This window comes from Pollachius pollachius (genome assembly GCF_949987615.1).
Source record: "Pollachius pollachius genome assembly, chromosome: 8".
NCBI lineage: Eukaryota > Metazoa > Chordata > Actinopteri > Gadiformes > Gadidae > Pollachius > Pollachius pollachius.
Window position 1 is genome coordinate 27,162,305 of NC_136941.1, and position 21,188 is coordinate 27,183,492.

Here is a 21,188-nt window from a genome sequence, read left to right on the forward strand (position 1 = left end):
AATAGCAGGCCTGTCGCACAAGTGAAGGAGCGTTCACACCCAACGCGAAGGCGCGACATGACCTGTGCGTTCACACCAAACCCGAAGGGGCGACACGGTTCCGTACAACGTCAACGGAGAGACGGGAATTGGGCAAAACTTCGCTACAGAAAACCCGCGACAAGATTTGATTTAAAGCGCGACACTTTAGCGCATTGACGTGGTTTTGCAGCGCGACACTTTTGCTGGAGTTGAAATATTTCAACTTTGCCGCCAGCAAAGACAGCCAATCAGCGTTCAACAGCGTGGCCACTGAGGGACGTAACGTAACAGCCAATGAGCGTTCAACAGCGTGGCCACTGAGGGACGTAACGTAACAGCCAATGAGCGTTCAACAGCGTGGCCACTGAGGGACGTAACGTAACAGCCAATCAGCGTTCAACAGCGTGGCGACTGAGGGACGTAACGTAACAGCCAATCAGCGTTCAACCGGCCAACCGTTCCCTGCAGTGCAGTCCGGGTTGAACCGCAGCATGGAGGAGAAAGGGATGGTTGCCGTTTGCACTCCCGGAGCTCTATATATAATAGTATATAATATTATATAATTTAATATATAATATCAGGGCCAAAAGCTGTGTGAGCTCCGGATGGCCGTAGCGCGTGGGGATTGGGCTTCGAGGGGTTTGTTTACCGCCGTTGCTATGGTTACCGGTCTTGTGTGTTCCAACGGTTTATTTGCGGTGGTATCTAATAAATCTGTCTAATCAATACTTCATCCACTGCCTCTTCCGTGGTCATTACAATATAATGAACCGACCGTCGGGTTCTCCACGTCTCTCCCTCTTCCACAACAGGTGGAGACAGCGGTGGTTATCGGCCGTGGGGGACAATGGACAAAGGATGCTCGGTTCATAACTAAAGAGACAATTATTAGGCTTGCTTCGTTACGTAATAGCTGAACCGAAATGTTATACATTGTAACATTATAGGCAAAATGTTATTATATTATGCGCTCAGAAATGAAATACAATATCGACTGGGGTTTCCACATTATAGCTATGGGTTTAATTACAACTAGAGGTTGAGCTCAACCTCTTGTTGCAATAATAGCAATGATAATGATCATTATTGTTTTTGTTAGAATTTGTGTTACTAATATGAATAATATTAATATAAAAACAATAGCAACGATAATGATATTGATGACTATAGTTATTGCTATTTGAATTAGTATTAATATTATGGACTTTGTGTTTGGTTGGCTGTGGGTCCTGTGATGTTTAGAGACGATGTTGTTCTGTTTTAGAGCTCTTATCTTCTGTATTCCTCTGTTCTGTTCTAGACTCACCGTCACCCTGGAGGGAGGGGAGAGAGCACTTACTGGGTGAACTCGGTGAGGGTTTTATCCAAGTTATTAAATCAATCGTGTCATTAACATTCATTTCAAAAACACCCTCTGCTTTTGTGATTCATATTGTGGTCTACTAAGGTCAGGTTTCTATTGTCGTCTATTAAGGTCATGCTTCTATGTGGTCTGTTAAGGTCAGGTCTCAGGGTTGTGTGAAGACCGTAAGATAAGCAGTTCTCTGTTTGTTCAGGATTTTCTTTTACATTCAACAGATGAATTTACACTTCAGGGCTGGATGTTTCACGACAAGAGTTTCTACCTTATTTCTACTACTAAGAAGGGCTGGAGGGCCAGTAGAGAAGACTGTCTGCAGAGGAAGGCAGACCTGGTGGTCATCAACAGCAGAGAAGAACTGGTGTGTGTGTGTGTGTGTGTGTGTGTGTGTGTGTGTGTTGGAGAGACATATTGTTTGTGTGAGTGAATAAGTAAGAGAGAGAGAGAGATTTTGTGTGTGTGTCTGGTGTGTGTGTGTGTACTTTGTGGTCATGACAACAGATGCTATTACCTTTGGAAACAGGTGTTTGTCAGCAGATTGATGGGTCCTTCCTGGATTGGACTGAGTGATCGAGAGACAGAGGGGACCTTCAAGTGGGTGGATGGTACCCCCATGACCTCAAGGTAAGGCTGAAGACTCTATTCAGCAGCATCTCTTCTCTGAGAGTGACAGAGTGACCTCCTCTGTCTCCTCCTCGTGGTTCTCAGTTGGAGACACGTTAAACCACGCGATGACGGCGGAGCAAGAGACTGTGTCGTGGCAGGGGAGGACGGCTGGTCTGAAGAACCGTGTTACAGACAGCACCACTGGATCTGTGAGAAGAGCGTAGACCTGGATCATCTGGAGGCTGAGCTGAACAAAAAGGGTCCGCAGACTTTGTTTGTGTTCATGAGTGGAGAACGGTTCCTCCTTTCTGTTCTCTGTGCCATAGATACAGTAAATACACTCTTTAAGAGTTGAAAGGTTGTTGGATGTGTTTAGGTCTACTAAGGTAAGGTTTCTATTGTGGTCTATTGAGGTCAGGTTTCTATTGTGGTCTACTAAGGTCAGGTTTCTATTGTGTCTACTAAGGTCAGGTTTCTATTGTGTCTACTAAGGTAAGGTTTCTATTGTGGTCTCCTCAGGTCATGTTTCTATTGCGGTCTCCTCATGTCAGGTCACAAGGGTCAACCCTCTCTGGGTTCACTTGCACTAGTTTCTCTTTGAGCTGCTGAACGGTTTTGCGTTCTTCTCTGCAAGCTCCGCCCCCGCCTCGTTAATCTCTGCGCTGGAGTGACTTCCCCTCCCTGGGAGATCTTTGTAGACACTGCTGTGATATTCAATCATGTATGAAGAGGCAGGCGAGAATACTGGGGGTGAATCCCCTGGGTCGCCCTCTAGTGGACAGGTGTTAGGACAGAGTGAAGGGAGTGTCTGACGCTGCATCTCTAGATCCGTGTTGTAAACGTTCACTCCTCTCCTCCTGCTTTCTTCAGGTTCAGTGATGCCCACGGAGGAGGAGGCCCCCAGCATCACAGAGTTCCACTCCTCTACCCACGTGTTGCCCGTGGGCCAAACGGCCCGCTATACCTGCCACGCCGGCGGCACGCCGGAGCCCACAGTAGAGTGGCTCCACAACGGCAGGCCCCTGGAGAGGGACGGCACAGACGACCAATCAGAGGCCTGGGTGGAGAGGGGCTTCCTCTTCGTCAGAGGGGTGGGGTATGGCGTGAACACGGTCTGCTGCATGGCGAGCAACAGCGCTGGCACGGCCAATCACAGCGCTCAGCTGCTTGTCTTTGGTAAGTCCTGGATCCAAGGAGAGATGTTTGTTGATGATGTATTCATAACGTTGTTGTTGATGTATTCATAACACTGTTGTTAATGTATTCATAACACTGTTGTTGATGTATTCATAACACTGTTGATGATGTATTCATAACACTGTTGTTGATGTATTCATAACACTGTTGATGATGTATTCATAACACTTTTGTTGAGGTGTGTATATATATATATATATATATTTGTGTGTGTTTGTCACTATATGTTTATATGTGTACTTTTTTTATAGTCACGTGTCATCCCCTGCTTTACCCAAAACCTAGCGAACCCAAAACCGTGATATGAACCGAACCACGAATTCTGTGAACCGTTCCCTAGTTTTTGTGGATGTCATGACGTGAAAGAGGTGTTTTTTAAGTCCATTGACGTTTAGTTTCTACCGGAAGCAGACAACTAGCCATGTATGTTGTCCAATGGAACCTAGCCTCAAACCACAGACTCGTTCTCAAAAACAAAGCAAACTATAACTCAGACGTGCAAACTTAATCACCAATTGTAAGGAAAGTGAAACAGTACAGGAATAGGAACTAGAAATTGTACAATTATTGAAGATATTGTACTTGTACTGCCATTACACACACATTGCACATACTGTGTGTGTATATTAGTATGTTTGTTTATGTATGTGTATGTATGTTTAGGTATGTGTACATATTTATACGTATGTTTACATATGTGTACCAGTGGCGGCGGTGGTTTTTAAAGTGAGAGAGGAAGGACTGGGCGCTTGGTCGCCATTGGCCTGCTTGCACTGTTAGTGGCGTATGGTGGCATAAGTATGTGAGACTCAAGTTGTTTCAGGTTGTTTTGGTGAACTAAAAAATAGCAGGGAGGGATAATTATGTCAATAAAATGGATACAAGTCCACCAGTGGCAGCATTGTACTTGGACTGGTGGGCAGCATGTCTTGGACTACAAGGGCAGAAGGAAAGGATGCAAAGCCAATTGGTCAAATCAGGCCTACTCTTGATTTGTTAAAGTAAATAAAAAAATCTGGGCCTATCATTGGGCGTATTTTTGCCCGCAATGAATGAAGCTATTGGTCGTAATTTTGCAATGTTTATTTTCAGCTACAATTGTTGAAAAATGAAGACACAAGACCAAAAGTGATGCCATTTAAAATGCATCATGCTGTGAATCATTCACTAACATCCTTTCCACAATATCAAACAGAACGGTCAGAGTAACAAACAATTAAAAGAACAACAACATTATTTCACAACTATTTACATGGGCTAACATTGCCTAACATTGTTTGAGGCAAATGTGGATGTTAATGGATGTTTCAGAATGTTGGTCATGGTGTTAAGCCAATTAAGATTGAGGGACTTCATGTATAGATCAAGTCACACACACACACACACACACACCCACGCACACACACACACACACACACACAGACATACACAGTCAGACCCATACACCCATACATAACATAATATATACACACACACACACACACGCCAACACACACACACACACAAACACACACGCCAACACACACACACACACACACACACACAGAAACAAACACACACACGCCAACACAGTCACACATGCACGCACGCACCTATGCACACACACACACACACACACACACACACACACAGACACACATACACAAACACACACATATACAAACACACACACACATATATATAGTGTGTATTTATACTATGTATGCAGTTGTATGTGTACTTATGTACACATGAATAAATACATGTCTGATGTATGAACCAGTTCTATGGTTCATCAGTCCATCTCCAGCCTGTCTGTGTGTGTATGATGATATAGATATGAATCCTAGCCAAGTGCCCCCAGTGATGTGTATATGTATGTGTAGGTGAGCAGGTGTATGTCTGAGTAGATGTCTATAATAAATGAACCAGTTCTGTGGTTCATCAGTCCATCTCCAGCCTGTATGTGGGCTCAGCTCCTTCAGTCTGTTCTTTACACAGGTGTCCCTTTGAAGGTTGAGTGCCATGTATGTGTATTGGGAAACCCAAAAGTGGAATATCTTGGAAGATGTTACAAATATTGTTTAGATATTTCATGGGTGTAATAAACTCATCATACCGAACATTTTGATGTATGATATGTTAATGTTCAGTTAATGTTGAGGGAGTAAATGCACTTTATACATTTGTCCTCATTTCAATGTTTTCATTGGGACAGCCACTCACACACACATGGGATTTCCAATCAACTTTAACTTTAATTATCTTAAACACAATATGTCCTATTGCTTAGAAAATATACAGCACATGATTCCAATATAGTGCCTATCATATGATATTTTTTTTGTCTTTCTATGTTAATGTTTGAAGAAGAGAGAGCGATCACAAAAAGAGTCTGAAAGAGAATAAAGAGAAGAAGAGCGCAGGAGAACAGTACCAGTGATGATGATGAGGATGAAGAGCGGTTCAGCAGCTCATCATGTCTGGTTCTCCCTCAGATGCCTGTGAACTCACACTGGACCCCAACACGGCCTACAGAGACCTCTCTCTGTCTGAGGACAACAGGAAGGTGATGCGGGCTGGAGAGGACCAGTCGTATCCGGATCACCCAGAGAGATTTGACTCCTGGCCCCAGGTGTTGGGTAGAGAGGCTCTGACTGGCCGCTGTTACTGGGAGGTAGAGAGGGAAGGACCTGTTGAGATAGGAGTGACATACAGAGGAATCACAAGGAGAGGAGGGGGCCCTGACAGCGGGCTTGGACTGAACAACAAGTCCTGGGGTCTTGATTGTGATGATGATGGTTACTCTGCCTGGTACAACGGTACAGTAACAGTCCTCCCTCTCCCCTCCGCTGGCTCCACCAGAGTAGGAGTGTATCTGGACCGGCCTGCTGGCTCTCTGTCCTTCTACAGAGTGTCCCCAGGTGGAGGAGGGTCCTCAGACACACTGACACAGCTCCACACCTTCTGGTCCTCCTTCACCCAGGAGGACCTCCTCCCTGGGGTCTGGGTAGGGTGGTGGGGGACCCCAGTGGGAGAGGAGAGGGGGGGCTCAGTGACTCTGTGTCGGTTGTAGAAAAAAAACGTACGGGGGCTGTGGACCAGCATCTCTGTGATCTCTCAGCGGGGGGATTAGGGTGGGGGGGGGCTCCTCAGTGGGGGCCTCAGCGTCGGCGTTGGTTGTAGAAAAAAAAAATGTGCCCCCGTACATACACACACAAACACACCTACACACACACAGACACATACACAAACACACACACAGACACACATACACACATACACATACACACAGACACACACAAACAAACACACACACTAGTAAGAGGATGAGAGACTCTCTCTCTCTCTCTCTGTCTCTCTCGAACTCTGTCTCTCTGTCTCTCTCTTTTTCTTTCCCTCTCTGTCTCTCTTCTAGAAAGTATAGTATGGTAAACCATGAAAAGACTTTTAAGATCTTCCATAGTTAGAGAAGCACATTTATTATTTGAAATGTATATAATATACCTATTGATGGTAAATGTTTGTATATTTTCAGACGTCACCAGTTTTGGTCTCAAGGGCTCTGATATCATTTTTGTCATAATCCTGATTTACAACCTGATTTAAAGCAGATTTTATATTTTATTAATAATAAGCAAGAGGTCTGTGGGATAATGTTGCACATTGTGAATTACTTTAGACTAAATCTTGATTTTTTAGATTTTTCGTTTTCTGTTGAGAACCAAGCGGCCGCAGAACATGTTCAGTTATTAAAGATATGTCCAAACCTGTTGATGATTTGTAAAGTCTGCTGCTTCTATTGTTTTACTAACCATAGACTGTAACATCTTTGTCCATGTCAGGTGACGAACATGTGACTTTATATTGTAGACTTATATTACGCCGCACGAAAGTCAGCTTCACGCGCTATAAATCTAGAAAATTAACAATTAACTTCTCCCTCGAAATGGTGTCCATCACGGGTCACTGTCCGAACAGTGTCTCATCCCTCCACCACTAAAGCAACTCTCTGTTTCCTTTGTCAGACTCTTTGAGTAAGTCCTTGTGTTTTTTGCGTACATGTAAGGGACTATTTTTCTGTAAAGGGACATTAGCACCCCCTTTTGCCTATTGACAGTAATTCAGGTAGGACGTTCCTCCCTCAGCCTCCATTGACTCCCATTCATTTCCCCGAAAGTCACATAATCCTGATTCACGACCTGATTTAAAGCAGATTTTATATTTTATTCATAATAACCAAGAGGTCTTTGGGATAATGTTGCATGTTGTAAATTACTTTAAACTGAATCTTGATTTTTTTGTGTTCTGATCGGAACCAAACGGCCACAGAACATGTTCAGTTATTAAAGATACGTGCACACCTGTTGATGATTTGTAAAGTCTGCTGCTTCTATTGTTTTAGTCCTCCTGTTTATTGTGTACATGTAGAGACTATTTTTCTGTCCTATTTGTTAATGAAGCATAATTGCAATAAACAACTCGGTCGATCCAACTGAATGTTCTTGTGTGTTCAGCCGATGATTTCTCGTTTTTCTAGTGAATAATGCTTCAATAAGTGCCTTAAGAAAAATAATATATTAATTAAGGCTGTCAAATTAACACAGATTAATCACGCTTCTATAGTGCCCTTTGACCCGGTGCGTCATTTGCGTTGAAACAAAATGGAGGCAAACGAGAAGACGCTGCTCGGCCCCGTGCACGGAAAGTTCAAGTTTAAACTCCCAGACGGAACTGTAGTTAGGAACACCGTTATCTGCAATCTCTGTAATAAGGAATTTTCCTATCACCGGAGTTCATCAACCCTTAAATATCACCTCAACGCAAAATGTTTGGTAGCAAGCTGGCAGGTACGAGCTGCCACCGCCCCTGAAGCTGGCGCTAGCAGCCAGCCTCGTCAAGCCACACTCGACTGAGATGCATTGAATCCTGAGTGAGATGGAAATGTTATTCATTTGATCTTAATATGCACCGTATGTTAATGAAAGACACTCATCTGCCATAATTTACTTGAATTAAATTATTTTTGAAATACCTTCTCGGAAAAATGTAAGTATGAGATTAATTTAGATTAATTAATCACAGAGCCTGTAATTAATTAGATTATGTTTTTCAATCGCTTGACAGCCCTAATATTAATCAGAAATTATAAATAAAACCACAAATGTTTTTCCTCCCTGGGTTTTGGTTGGGGGGGTTCTCAGTGTCTCTGTCGGTTGTGGAAAGAAACCACAGACAGACGGCCGGACACACTCTGTCTCTCTTTCTCTCTCCCCTCTCCCTCCCCCCGTCTGTGTGGGTGTGTTCGGTGTGTGTGTGTTTGTCTGTGTGTTCGGCGTGTGTGTGTGTGTGTGTGTGTGTGTGTATGTGTTCGGTGTGTGTGTGTGTGTGTGTGTGCACGTGTGTTCGGCGTGTGTGTGTGTGTGTGTTTGTGTGTGTGGGTGTGTGTTTGGTGTGTGTGTGTGTGTCTATTTAAGTTCAACACAGGTGTGGGTGGTCTCACTCTTCTCAGCGGAGGTGTGGAGGACTTCGCCCTGGCCACGGCCTCCGCCCGGACCCTCAGGGTGAAGGCCCCCAGACAGCTGGGGACGGGCCCCATGTCCCAGCGCCGCTCCCCTGTGTGGTTCCACACCGTCTGGTGCCCCTTAAGGCCCCTAATCCCCCTGAACCCGGACGTCTTCCCTGGAAGGTTCCCCTTAAGGCCCCTAATCCCCCTGAATCCGGACGTCTTCCCTGGAAGGTGCCCCTTAAGTCCCCCTGAATCCGGACGTCTTCCCTGGAAGGTGCCCCTTAAGGCCCCTAATCCCCCTGAACCCGGACGTCTACCCTGGAAGGTTCCCCTTAAGGCCCCTAATCCCCCTGAATCCGGACGTCTTCCCTGGAAGGTGCCCCTTAAGTCCCCCTGAATCCGGACGTCTTCCCTGGAAGGTGCCCCTTGAGGCCCCTAATCCCCCTGAACCCGGACGTCTTCCCTGGAAGGTGCCCCTTAAGGCCCCTAATCCCCCTGAATCCGGACGTCTTCCCTGGAAGGTGCCCCTCAAGTCCCCCTGAATCCGGACGTCTTCCCTGGAAGGTGCCCCTTAAGGCCCCTAATCCCCCTGAACCCGGACGTCTTCCCTGGAAGGTGCCCCTTAAGGCCCCTAATCCCCCTGAATCCGGACGTCTTCCCTGGAAGGTGCCCCTTAAGGCCCCTAATCCCCCTGAACCCGGACGTCTTCCCTGGAAGGTGCCCCTTAAGGCCCCTAATCCCCCTGAACCCCGACGTCTTCCCTGGAATGTGCCTCTTAAGTCCCCCTGAATCCGGACGTCTTCCCTGGATGCTGCACCTTAAAAGTCCCTCAAAGCCCCTGATCCATCGCGGACCCCTCCCTCAGGAGACGTTGAGGTAGGTCTCCTTGGTCGTGGGGCGTTGCCTGCCGCACTGCCTTTGAGCAGCGCGGCGTAGCGGCCGGCGGTCTGCTGTCGAACCAGCACCACCCCGGGGGGCCGGGTCCAGCTCAGCCTCAGGGGGGGGTCCACGTCCACCAGGCAGTGGAGCCTCAGCGGCTCCCCGTTGAGGACCACCACCGGGGCCCGGGGGGGGCGGGGCCACCCTGAGGGCCACACTGCGCCGCCGCCCCCGCCGTACGGGGGCCACGGCGTCCCCTGGGAGCAACCTCCCCCCCCCCCCCCCCCCCCCCCCGGGGCCACAGGGTTCCGGACGCCGCACGGTCCAGCAGCAGCCTCATGCCCCCGTCACCGTGACGACGGAGGGTCCGTCGGAGGGCGGAGTCAGCAGCACTTCCAGCGCCGTGGTCGTCCTTGGCGACGGCCCCTCCCAACCCAGCAGGTGTAGGTCCCGCCCTCGGACCACTGGACCCGGTGCCCCACCACGGCGCCGTTGCCTAGCAACTCATACTTCCCCGGGACGGGGGTCATGACCCGGTGGGTGGGGAGATCCAGGAGACCCCCACGGGGGAGGCGGAACTGCCGAAGGTAACCGTGACGACCCGGGGGTCCTGGGGCGTCAGTTGACCGCTAGTTTGACCTTTGGCCGCAACGTTGACCTTCACCCTGACCTTCATCAGTGGGAGAGAGGAGAGGGGGAGGATGGGTGAGAGAAAGACAGAGCGAGAGAGAGAGAGAGAGTTAACCTACAGACAGACACTTAACCTACAGACAGACAGACACTTAACCTACAGACAGACAGACAGACACTTAACCTGCAGACAGACAGACAGTTAACCTACAGAGAGACAGCCAGTTAACTTGCAGACAGACAGTTAACCTTCAGACAGACAAACAGTTAACCGTCAGATGGACAGTTAACCTCTCTCTCTCTCTCTCTCTCTCTCTCAGTTGTTCAGAGGATGACTGGTTGTGAGTGGGATGATGAGGATGATACTACTGATGGTAATGAACAGTATGGTTACGGTGGAGAGGACTTCATGGCGTTGGACCTGAAGACCCTGACCTGGGTCTCTCCAGTACGTCAGGCTGTCACCACCAAACTGTAGTACTGTGTTGAAGTACTGTGTTGATTGGCTGAAGAAGCACCTGAGCTATTGGAAGAGCACTCTGCAGAGAACAGGTAGAGTCACATGACCTGCTGGCTATGAACGACTCATGTCTGGTGGATGAACTGATACACTACAGGAACAGACTGTACACCTGTCTCTCTCTCCCTACCCCCCTCCTTCTCTCTCCCCCCTCGCTCTCTCTTTCTCTCTCTCTCTAACTCTAGAGTCACATCCTTGTCTTCATCCTCGCTGTTGTTGCTGCTGCTGTTGTTGGAGTCTTTGTGTACCAGAAGAGGAACGGTGAGTGGATCGAACTCTCCAGGAGGACAAACACCTGATCTCCACCTGCTTCTACTTCCTGTCCCCTTCCTAGAATCTGATTGGTTGTCTTCATACACTGGTGGTCTGGTGGTAGAAACCTCTCCACTTCTGAATGATGAACCTTCTCCAATGTCCAAAGTGATGTTGTTGCATTAAGAATATGAAAGTATAATAACATGAGGATATTCACCACTGTTACAACACTAATCATTTCTCTTGATCCTTAGATTCAGACAAGTGTCACAAACCAATTGGTGAGTAAAATGTGTTTTATTGCAGTTCTGCTCTCATGATTAATGCTACTACCAATACAGAGACCATGGTGACTTGTCTAGCTCACTGGACTATACAGCTCTATAGATCTAGATACATCTAGCTCACTGGAATATACAGCTAAATAGATCTAGAAACATCTAGCTCACTGGACTATACAGCTCTATAGATCTAGATACATCTAGCTCACTGGACTATACAGCTCTATAGATCTAGATACATCTAGCTCACTGAACTATACAGCTCTATAGATCTAGATACATCTAGCTCACTGGAATATACAGCTCTATAGATCTAGATACATCTAGCTCACTGGAATATACAGCTCTATAGATCTAGAAACATCTAGCTCACTGGACTATACAGCTCTATAGATCTAGATACATCTAGCTCATGACTTCACCTCCTCCCGTTCTGCTCCATCCCATGTTCTTCTGACACCAGCTCTGAGAACAATGAGGGGCAGAATCCGGCTCCTGAGGCCCAGCTGCTAAACCTGGGCTCCCGTCTCACCCTTCCTGTGCCGCTCGCCACATTGGTGTCAGAAGTGTGATTGGCCGGTGCACGCCGAGAGAGGAGTGGGATTGACGTCGAGCCCATGGCAGCCACCAACCGACGCCGACGCACCCTGCGCTGTGGGAGCGCAGCGCCCCCCTTGGCCCTGGAGGGAGAACTGGCAGCTGTCCACCGCCCCCTGGTGGCAAAGACGGCGGTGGAGCTGCCGAAGTTCTCCAACTACGCAGCTGGAGCCGTACCTGGCCCAGTTCCAGCTCGCTGAGTGGCACAACGGCTAGGGCGCCGGAAAGGCGGTCGTCCACCTGGCCCTGGCGCTGGAGGGGACAGCGGGAAAGGTTCTCCTGGATCTAACCCCAGGAGACCAGCAGGACCTCCAGGCCCTGACCAGGCCGTCGGAGGGGCGGTTCGGGGAACGGGTCTTCAGTGACAAGAGCAGGGAACATCCGGCCAGCGGCTGCCGCCAGGAGGGAGAGTGCAGGGAGGACCTAGCCCTGCACGCCTTCCTGCGGGGACTTGCGGCGGAACGTCTGGGGCAACACGTCTTCTTCCCCCGACCCAGCCAGCAGCCTTTCATGGAGGAGGATGGCCAGGACCGGTCTGGTCCGGCCAAGCACCGCTGCCGTCGCTGTGGGGCGCTCGGCCGTGGCAGCCCTCTCCCGGGGCCCTAAGACAGCGGCCTTCCGGTCCGGGCGGGACGAGAACCGGAACACGAGGCCGCGGGACCTGGAGCCGCCGCCGTGTGGGCAGCTGGGGCTGGGGGAGGGCTGCTGGTGGACGGGGCGCGCCACCCCTCCTCGTCCCAGCCGCCGGCGCGGCCGTCGACGGGCCAGACGTCCGAAGGCGGCGGAGGACGTGGTCCACGAACGGCGCTCCAACGGCCCCCCTATGACGGAACCCAGTGGGGGTCCCAAAGGAGGTGGTCCCTGACCACACCCCCAGGGCTCCTGCTGACTCTGGGGTCTGGCAGACGAGGGCCCACGCCGCCCATGATTGGAGACGGGCGTCTCAGACCACGGGCGTCTCAGACCACGGGCGTGGACGCCGGATCGCTAAGGATTCTGGGGGTTCTACTGTTCTAGGGGTTGGACCGTTTCGGGGCCCTCCTGGGTCATTAGTGGTTGGTAAACTAATCAGGGTTCATGGGTTGGGGTTCATCGATGTTGGGGTGTGTTTGTGACTCTTGTGCTCATGTTGTGTTCATTGCACCATTACTGAAAGTGTTAGTGTCGTTGAATGGTGGCGTGTGTTTTAGTGTGCACCGTGCTGGCGTTATTAAAGGCAGTTCCGTTGTCGAGCGGTGTGTGGGGTGCGGAACTGTGGCCGACTGCTAAACCTGGGCTCCCGCCTCATCCGTCTCCTGCTGCTCGCCACAATATATTATTTAGAGTTATGGTAGCTAGAGAATTGCATTGCTACATAGGCTACAACAATCAAGCTAGGCTGCATTAGCTTTAATGCTCTTTGTTGTATTTTCTGTGTTCTTTGGGGAATTGGATCAGATATACTTGGGTTATTCTTTCAATAAAATATCTGTGATAGATCATAAATATGAATAACTTTGAATCTTAACAGTAGGTTGATCATTTTTAAGATTCCTGCTCTGTAGAATGCTACGTGTTAGACTGTGGGCATTGGGGATCGAACCTAAAAACTTTCAGCCTTGAGTCAAGCGTGGTTCTTAATCACAAGTCCGTTGGTGACTTTAAAGGTACTGAGGATAGAATGGACAGTTGTTATATTTGTAGTGCGGTATTATGATTAGTTTATTTGGACAGGAATCTTGGTTAGTGGAGACATTTAAATGTCATCTTGTACTGGGTCTTGTACTCTGTTTGCCCACATCACAGATCTGGTTGTGATGTCATACCACACGAGGAAGTCCATATATGGTCCTGCCCTCCTTGAGAATGAGACGGTCTATGAATCTGCGTCTAGGAAAGACCACCCTGCCTCTTGTCCAAAGTTAACAGAGACAATGCCCTCCTGTGAGCGGAAAAACACAGCTCATATAAAAGCAGAGTCTGGGAGGAGTATGAACTGGGAGGAGAACTGGTCCAACTGGTTGGACATCATTTCCTTGATATGAGTCAGACGGTGTGTTGTGTCTCACTTCATCACAGCAGGAAGACGGCTAAGGTACTGTAGTCCACTCTGATCCATGATAGATCATAAATATGAATAACTTTGAATCTTATCAATAGGTTGATAGTTAGTTTCCTGTAAAACCACATGGTTAAAAATGCTAGTTTGTCAAAACTACTATTGAATAATTTTAAAGATTCCTGCTCTGTAGAATGCTACGGGCTTTTTCTTCTTGTGTCTGCTTGTGTCTGCTTGTGTTACTGCTTGCTTGCAGTATTATGATAACATTATTTAGACAGTAAGAAGGCCATCTTGCTTTGTGAAGGTGTTTAAACGTCCTCTCTTACCGGGTCTTGTTCTCTGTGGGCCTGCCTCACAGATCTGGTTGTGATGTCACCACATGAGGAAGTCCATGTATGGTCCTGCCTTCAGAGCGGTTTAACCAGCACAGGGAGCAGTTGGTATGATATCCGCATGGTGAACTTGATCTTATCAGACACATTTTGTAGCCTTTTGAGACCTTCTGTGTTGAATGATGATACGTTATTAAAGAGTATATGAGAAACGTCTGGGATTGAGAAGGTCTATGAATCTGCGTCTATGAATCTGCGTCTATGAATCTGCGTCTGCGTCTTCTCCAAAGTTAACAGAGACAACAGCCCCCTGTGAGCGGAATACACAGCTCATATAAAAGAGAGTAAACAAACGCCGAGTGGCAGTAGAAACAATATGGAGTTGTGTTTGTGTCCAGGTCTCCAGTCTAATATGGATGAGGAGAGAGAGGAGGGGGGTCCTACCTCTAAGACCACTCTGTCTGGGGAACATGGCCGCCGGAGCAAAGCTAAGAGGTAAGAAGAGGATCTCTCTGTCTGTGACTGTTGTCCATCTCAGAGCTCAGCAGTGATACATCATGACTCCATCATTAGTCTGAGTTAAAGCTGTGTGTGTGTGTGTGTGTGTGTGTGTGTGTGTGTGTGTGTGTGTGTGTGTGTGTGTGTGTGTTGAAGCCCAAAGCAGCAGCAGAGAGCCGACTCCCCTCGACCTAGCTGTGTCTCCATGAAGAGTGACTGGTCTATGAATATACCACATGGCTTTAAAGATGGACGCCCCTCCAGAAAGAAGATGTAGGGGTTTCAAACAGACGATGAAAACAGACCAGTTGGTTGCTATCAGACTCTACTGATTCTGATATCTACAAGTCTGGGGAAATATAATTGTATGTGTGTGTGTGTGTGTGTGTGTGTGTGTGTGTGTGTGTGTGTGTGTGTGTGTGTGTGTGTGTGATCCCCCACAGACACCAGAAGAGGTCAAAGGTTACCAGTGCTCAGTCTCTACAGCAGCATCAAACAGAGCTGATCAAGGTGTGTAAATGTCCACCAACACGTTTGACTTCAGCTCTCCATGGACATTAGAAAGCATCTCTTGTCCAGCGGGACGTGGATCCAGGACAGATGCTTCTGATGTGTCAGTTAGTTCAGAGTAAAGTTCTCCTTGATGTTTGTTCTGTTCCAGAGGGCTGAGGAGAACGCACACGCTTTCCTAGACAAGGAGCTGAAGAAGCTCTGGAGGGATCTCTTCTCAGATTACCCACAATGCTCAGAGGGTCAGAGGGTGGGGGAGGAGGAGATGGATGGTAAGAAGGAGGAGCAGAGGAGGCGCGCCATAGAGGGAGTGGTGGACATCACAAAGCTCTGCCTGATGGAGATGAACCAGGAGGAACTGGCCGACACACTGGGGGGCGGTAAGAGGCTCTTATCTTGAAAACAGAGAAGGAATACACATTTTGATGAGCAGTAGGAGATTATTATTTGTTCTCTTCAGACTAAATTACATAGTGTGAGACTTATACATTTCATACTTCTATGTGGAGACAATCTTTCCTCTTTGAGTTTTTCCTCTTTCAATTTTTCCTTCTTTGTTAAATGGTTTGATCCAGTATGTGGGGTTGTTGTGGGGTATCAGGTTAAATGGTTTAATCCGGATATGTAGGGTAATGGTGGGGGTCTCAGGTTAAAGAATGTTAAACATCATCATTACCAGAACCAAATCCCCCGACCAAATCACCCCCATTCTCGTCCAACTACACTGGCTCAGTGTCCAACACCGGATTGACCTTAAAACCCTTCTGCTCACCGACAAAGCCCTCCACAACGTGGCCCCCACTTATCTCCCCGACCTCCTCCAGGAGGACAGGCCCTGCCGCTCCCTTCGTCATCCTCAGCTGGTCTTCACCGTCCCGACCTCCCGCCTCAGCACCGTGGGTGCTAGGGCTCTCAGCACCGTGGGTGCTAGGGCTCTCAGCGCCGTGGGTACTAGGGCTCTCAGCCCCGTGGGTGCTAGGGCTCTCAGCACCGTGGGTGCTAGGGCTCTCAGCTGAACTGAAAGAGACGCCCTGACAACATTGAAATCCCTCCTCAAAACACATGTGTTCCCACTGGCCTGCTCGCTGTAATGACCCCCTACTGTGGGTTCCCCTCGTATCCCCGTTGTGCTGCTGTTCTTACCCCCTCCTACCTGGGTCTCCTCACTGTTCTTACCCCCTCCTACCTGGGTCTCCTCACTGTTCTTACCCCCTCCTACCTGGGTCTCCTCACTGCTGTTCTTACCCCCTCCTACCTGGGTCTCCTCACTGTTCTTACCCCCTCCTACCTGGGTCTCCTCACTGTTCTTACCCCCTCCAACTGGGTCTCCTCACTGTTCTTACCCCCTCCTACCTGGGTCTCCTCACTGTTCTTACCCCCTCCTACCTGGGTCTCCTCACTGTTCTTACCCCCTCCTACCTGGGTCTCCTCACTGTTCTTACCCCCTCCTACCTGGGTCTCCTCACTGTTCTTACCCCCTCCTACCTGGGTCTCCTCACTGTTCTTACCCCCTCCTACCTGGGTCTCCTCACTGTTCTTACCCCCTCCTACCTGGGTCTCCTCACTGTTCTTACCCCCTCCTACCTGGGTCTCCTCACTGTTCTTACCCCCTCCTACCTGGGTCTCCTCACTGCTGTTCTTACCCCCTCCTACCTGGGTCTCCTCACTGTTCTTACCCCCTCCTACCTGGGTCTCCTCACTGTTCTTACCCCCTCCTACCTGGGTCTCCTCACTGTTCTTACCCCCTCCTACCTGGGTCTCCTCACTGTTCTTACCCCCTCCTACCTGGGTCTCCTCACTGTTCTTACCCCCTCCTACTTGGGTCTCCTCACTGTTCTTACCCCCTCCTACTTGGGTCTCCTCACTGTTCTTACCCCCTCCTACCTGGGTCTCCTCATTGTTCTTACCCCCTCCTACCTGGGTCTCCTCACTGTTCTTACCCCCTCCTACTTGGGTCTTATGTCTTGTTTTGATCATGCTGTTGGCGATGCAGCTCCTGCTGTTCTTGACCCTAGATTGTTTTATGAATTGCAAGGGGACCTTGGGTGTCATGAAAGGTACCTTGAAATAAAATGTTATTAAATATAATTATTATTATTATTATTAATAATATTAAACGTAAGCTGCAGATCAACAGCAGAATAACTCTGTGGAAGAGATGCAACACTATCTTGTTATATCAGCATGTCATTTTACACCAATTCACTATCATTATTATTATCATCAGACCAATCATATTGCTGTGGAAAAAACAAAGTCCTGAACATTTTGAATATGTAACATGCAGTCTTTGTCACGACCAGCTTCTCCGACCACAAGTTATGAAGCCACATTAACGTTAAACATTATACTGGTGACCAACAGCAGAACAACTCAGTGGAAGTGATGAAACCCTGTCTTGCTGAATCAGCATAGCAAATCACTTTACACTGATTCACTATCATTATTACTATCATTAGAACAATCATATTGCTGCGGAAATAATAGTCCTTACCATTTTGAATCTGTTACATGCAGTCCTTCACAACCAGCTTTTCCGACCACCAAGTAATGAAGCCACTAAATATCATGAAGTTGGTAATTTAACAGGAAATATTGACCTGGTTCCATTGATCACCAGCCACTAACTGATGTCATCTGTTGTTTTCTCATTTAGGATCTGATGCTGTCGATTGCAAGCATAAAATCAAGTCTCATTTGAAGAAGAAGTTCAGGTGTTTGTTTGAGGGAATCGCTAAAGCAGGAAAGCGAACAGATCTGAACGACTTCTACACAGAAATCTTCATCACAGAGAGAGGCAGTGGAGAGGTCAACAAGGAACATGAGGTCAGACTTATTGAAACAGCTTCCAGGAAACCAGCCAAGGAAGAAACACCAATCAGATGTGAAGACATCTTTAAACCCTTACCTGGAAACGATCAACCAATCAGGACAATAATGACAACTGGAGTGGCCGGCATTGGTAAAACCGTCTTAACACACAAGTTCATTCTGGACTGGGCTGAAGGCAAAACCAACCAGGACATACACTTCACATTTCTCCTCACTTTCAGAGAGCTGAATTTACTGAAAGGGAAAGAGTTTAGCTTGGTGGAACTTCTTCATCAGCTCTTTAGTGAGACCAAAGAAGCAGGAATCTGCAGATTCGACCGGTTCCAAGTTGTCTTCATATTGGATGGTCTGGATGAGTGTCGACTTCCTCTGGACTTCCAGAACAACCCGATATGGAATGATGTCACAAAGTCCACCTCGGTGGACGTGCTGCTGACAAACCTCATCAGGGGCGACCTGCTTCCCTCTGCTCGCATTTGGATAACCACACGCCCTGCGGCAGCCAATCAGATCCCTGCTGAGTGTGTTGACATGGTGACAGAGGTGAGGGGGTTCACCGACCAACAGAAGGAGGAGTACTTCAGGAAGAGATTCCGAGAGGAGACGCTGGCCACCACAATCATCTCCCACGTCAAGAAATCAAGAAGCCTCCACATCATGTGTCACATCCCAGTCTTCTGTTGGATCACTGCTTCAGTTCTGGAAGACATCTTCAAAAAATCCCAGATCGAAGAGATGCCCAAGACCGTGACTCAGATGTACAGCCACTTCCTGAGGGTTCAGTCCATACAGGGGGACAGGAAGTACCATGGGAGGGCTGAAACAGATCAGGACTGGAGTTTAGAGAGCAGGGAGATCATTGTTTCTCTTGGAAAACTTGCTTTTAACCAGCTGGAGAAAGGGAACCTGATCTTCTACGAGGCAGATATGGCAGAGTGTGACATCAATATCAGAGCAGCCTCAGTGTACTCAGGAGTGTTCACCCAGATCTTTAAAGAGGAGTGTGGGCTGTACCAGGACAAGGTGTTCTGCTTTGTCCATCTGAGCATCCAGGAGTTTCTGGCTGCCCTTTATGTCTTTCTGTCCTTCATCGATACTGGTGTCAATCTGCTCTCAGAAGAACCACCAACCTCCAGGAAAGATAAACTCCTCTTCTACCAGAGTGCTGTGGACAAGGCCTTACAGAGTGAGAACGGACACCTGGACTTGTTCCTCCGCTTCCTCCTGGGCCTCTCTCTGGAGACCAATCAGATTGTCCTACGCGGTCTGCTGGGACAGAAAAAAAGATCACTGACCACTCAGGTTAAAACAGGTCTGTTGCGACTGACAGGAAGCAGCTCAAAGACCAATAAGGGAACAGTGTCTTACATCAAGGAGAAGATAAAAGGAGACCTATCTCCAGAGAGAAGCATCAATCTGTTCCACTGTCTGAATGAGCTGAACGACTGTTCTCTAGTGAAGGAGATCCAACAGTACCTGACATCAGGAAGTCTCTCCGGAGAATCTCTCTCCCCTGCTCAGTGGTCAGCTCTGGTCTTCATCTTACTGACATCAGAAGAGGAGCTGGATGTGTTTGACCTGAAAAAATACTTTGCTTCAGAAGATGGTCTTCTCAAGCTGCTGCCAGTGGTCAAAGCCTCCAAAATATCTCTGTAGGTTCACTAATAACATGTATTACAATACACACTACACAATATAAATACAACTGGAATATAAGGTTAAAATAATATGAAAAAGATTTCTGTAGGTTCATTACAACATGTATTACTATTCTGCTCATAACAGAATAAACATACAAGTTATAATAATATACAAAACATCTCTGTAGGTGTCCTATTAACGTGTAATGTATTATAGTATACATAAGAGAATATTCAGAAAAATAGAATATAGGAGTATTCATTTATACATCTAATTATTTAGGTTTTTTTTTGTTAAACTAATAACATTCCTTCATTATTGAATAACTTAAAGATGTATGTTATTTTAATCACAGTTCCTGACATGTTCTCTTTATTTTGGGTAAAGGCTGAAGGGCTGTCATCTGTCAGAGAGATGCTGTGAAGCGCTGGCCTCAGTTCTCAGCTCCAACTCCTCTAGTCTGATGATTGTTTGTTTGATTGTTAATTTTTATATAGTTACAGACTTCACCAGTTTTCGTCTTAAGGGCTCTGATATCATCATTTTTGTCATAATCCTGATTTGCAACCTAATTTGCTGCTTCTATTGCAGCAAATATATTGCTGCTTCTATTGTTTTAGCCCTTGTGTTTTTTGTGTACATGTAAGGGACTATTTTTCTGTAAAGGGACATTAGCACCCCCTATCGCCTATTGACAGTACTTCAGGTAGGACGTTCCTCCCTCAGCCTCCATTGACTCCCATTAATTCCCCCTAAAGTCACATAATCCTGATTCACGACCTGATTTAAAGCAGATTTTATATTTTATTAATAATAACCAAGAGATCTATGGGATAATGTTGCATGTTGTAAATGGCTTAAGACTGAATCTTGATTTTTCGTGTTCTGTTGGGAACCAAGCGTCCGCAGAACATGTTCAGTTATTAAAGATATGTGCACACCTGTTGATGATTTGTAAAGTCTGCTGCTTCTATTGTTTTAGTCCTCCTGTTTATTGTGTACATGTAAGGGACTATTTTTCTTTTGTATTTGTTAATGAAGCATAATTGCAACAAACAACTCAGTGGATCCAACTGAATTTTCTCGTTTGTTCAGCCGATGATTTCGTGTTTTATTAGTAAATAATGCTTCAATAAGCGCCTTAAGAATAATAATATGTTAATCAGAAATTATAAATTATTATATTATTATATAATTTAATTTTATATTTTATTATTATCGGACCTCCTCCCTGGGTTTTTGTTGGGGGGGGGGGGTGCCTCAGAGTCTCTGTCGGTTATAGAAAGAAACCAAAGACAGACGGCCGGACACACTGTCTGTCTCTCTCTCTGTTTCTCTGTCTCTCTGTCTGTCTCTCTGTCTCTCTGTCTCTCTCTCTGTCTCTCTGTCTCTCTCTCTGTCTCTCTGTCTCTCTCTCTGTCTGTCTCTCTCTCTCTCTCTCTCTCTCTGTCTCTCTCTCTGTCTCTCTCTCTGTCTCTCTCTCTGTCTCTCTCTCTCTCT

The 21,188-nt window shown here is 47.4% G+C and overlaps 3 protein-coding genes across 7 annotated transcripts in view; all 3 read left to right on the forward strand.

Annotated features, from left to right (window-relative positions):
- Nucleotides 1-21,188, forward strand: part of LOC307079159 (uncharacterized protein) — a 221,323-nt gene that overhangs the window by 130,110 nt on the left and 70,025 nt on the right. The window lies entirely within an intron of this gene.
- On the forward strand, nucleotides 1,027-3,547 carry LOC307079758 (asialoglycoprotein receptor 1-like; the record flags this gene model as incomplete). The annotated part of the gene is made up of 6 exons (XM_079742265.1): nucleotides 1,027-1,372; nucleotides 1,600-1,742; nucleotides 1,905-2,005; nucleotides 2,090-2,247; nucleotides 2,858-3,163; nucleotides 3,525-3,547. The coding sequence occupies exons 2-6, from the start codon at nucleotides 1,623-1,625 to the stop codon at nucleotides 3,545-3,547; spliced, it is 708 nt and encodes a 235-aa protein (XP_079598391.1). The 5' UTR covers nucleotides 1,027-1,372; nucleotides 1,600-1,622.
- Nucleotides 13,710-20,747, forward strand: LOC307079160 (NLR family CARD domain-containing protein 3-like). Of its 5 annotated transcripts, XM_079741283.1 has the most exons (8): nucleotides 13,710-13,908; nucleotides 14,234-14,315; nucleotides 14,606-14,702; nucleotides 14,862-14,978; nucleotides 15,149-15,215; nucleotides 15,367-15,595; nucleotides 17,872-19,699; nucleotides 20,076-20,747. In XM_079741283.1, exons 3-8 carry the CDS (start codon nucleotides 14,620-14,622, stop codon nucleotides 20,332-20,334), a joined length of 2,583 nt encoding a protein of 860 aa, XP_079597409.1. In that variant the 5' UTR covers nucleotides 13,710-13,908; nucleotides 14,234-14,315; nucleotides 14,606-14,619; the 3' UTR covers nucleotides 20,335-20,747. The 5 variants fall into 5 exon arrangements, with proteins under 5 accessions (XP_079597409.1, XP_079597408.1, XP_079597407.1 ...); XM_079741282.1 differs by having other exon boundaries at nucleotides 13,710-14,315; XM_079741281.1 differs by having other exon boundaries at nucleotides 14,234-14,702.

Coding starts and splice junctions, on each gene's coding strand:
- LOC307079160 (XM_079741280.1), top strand. CDS start 14,584: ATGGAGTTGTGTTTGTGTCCAGGTCTCCAGTCTAATATGGATGAGGAG. Junction 14,979..15,148: donor CGCCCCTCCAGAAAGAAGAT/GTAGGGGTTTCA, acceptor GATCCCCCACAG/ACACCAGAAGAGGTCAAAGG. Junction 19,700..20,075: donor AAAGCCTCCAAAATATCTCT/GTAGGTTCACTA, acceptor TTTTGGGTAAAG/GCTGAAGGGCTGTCATCTGT.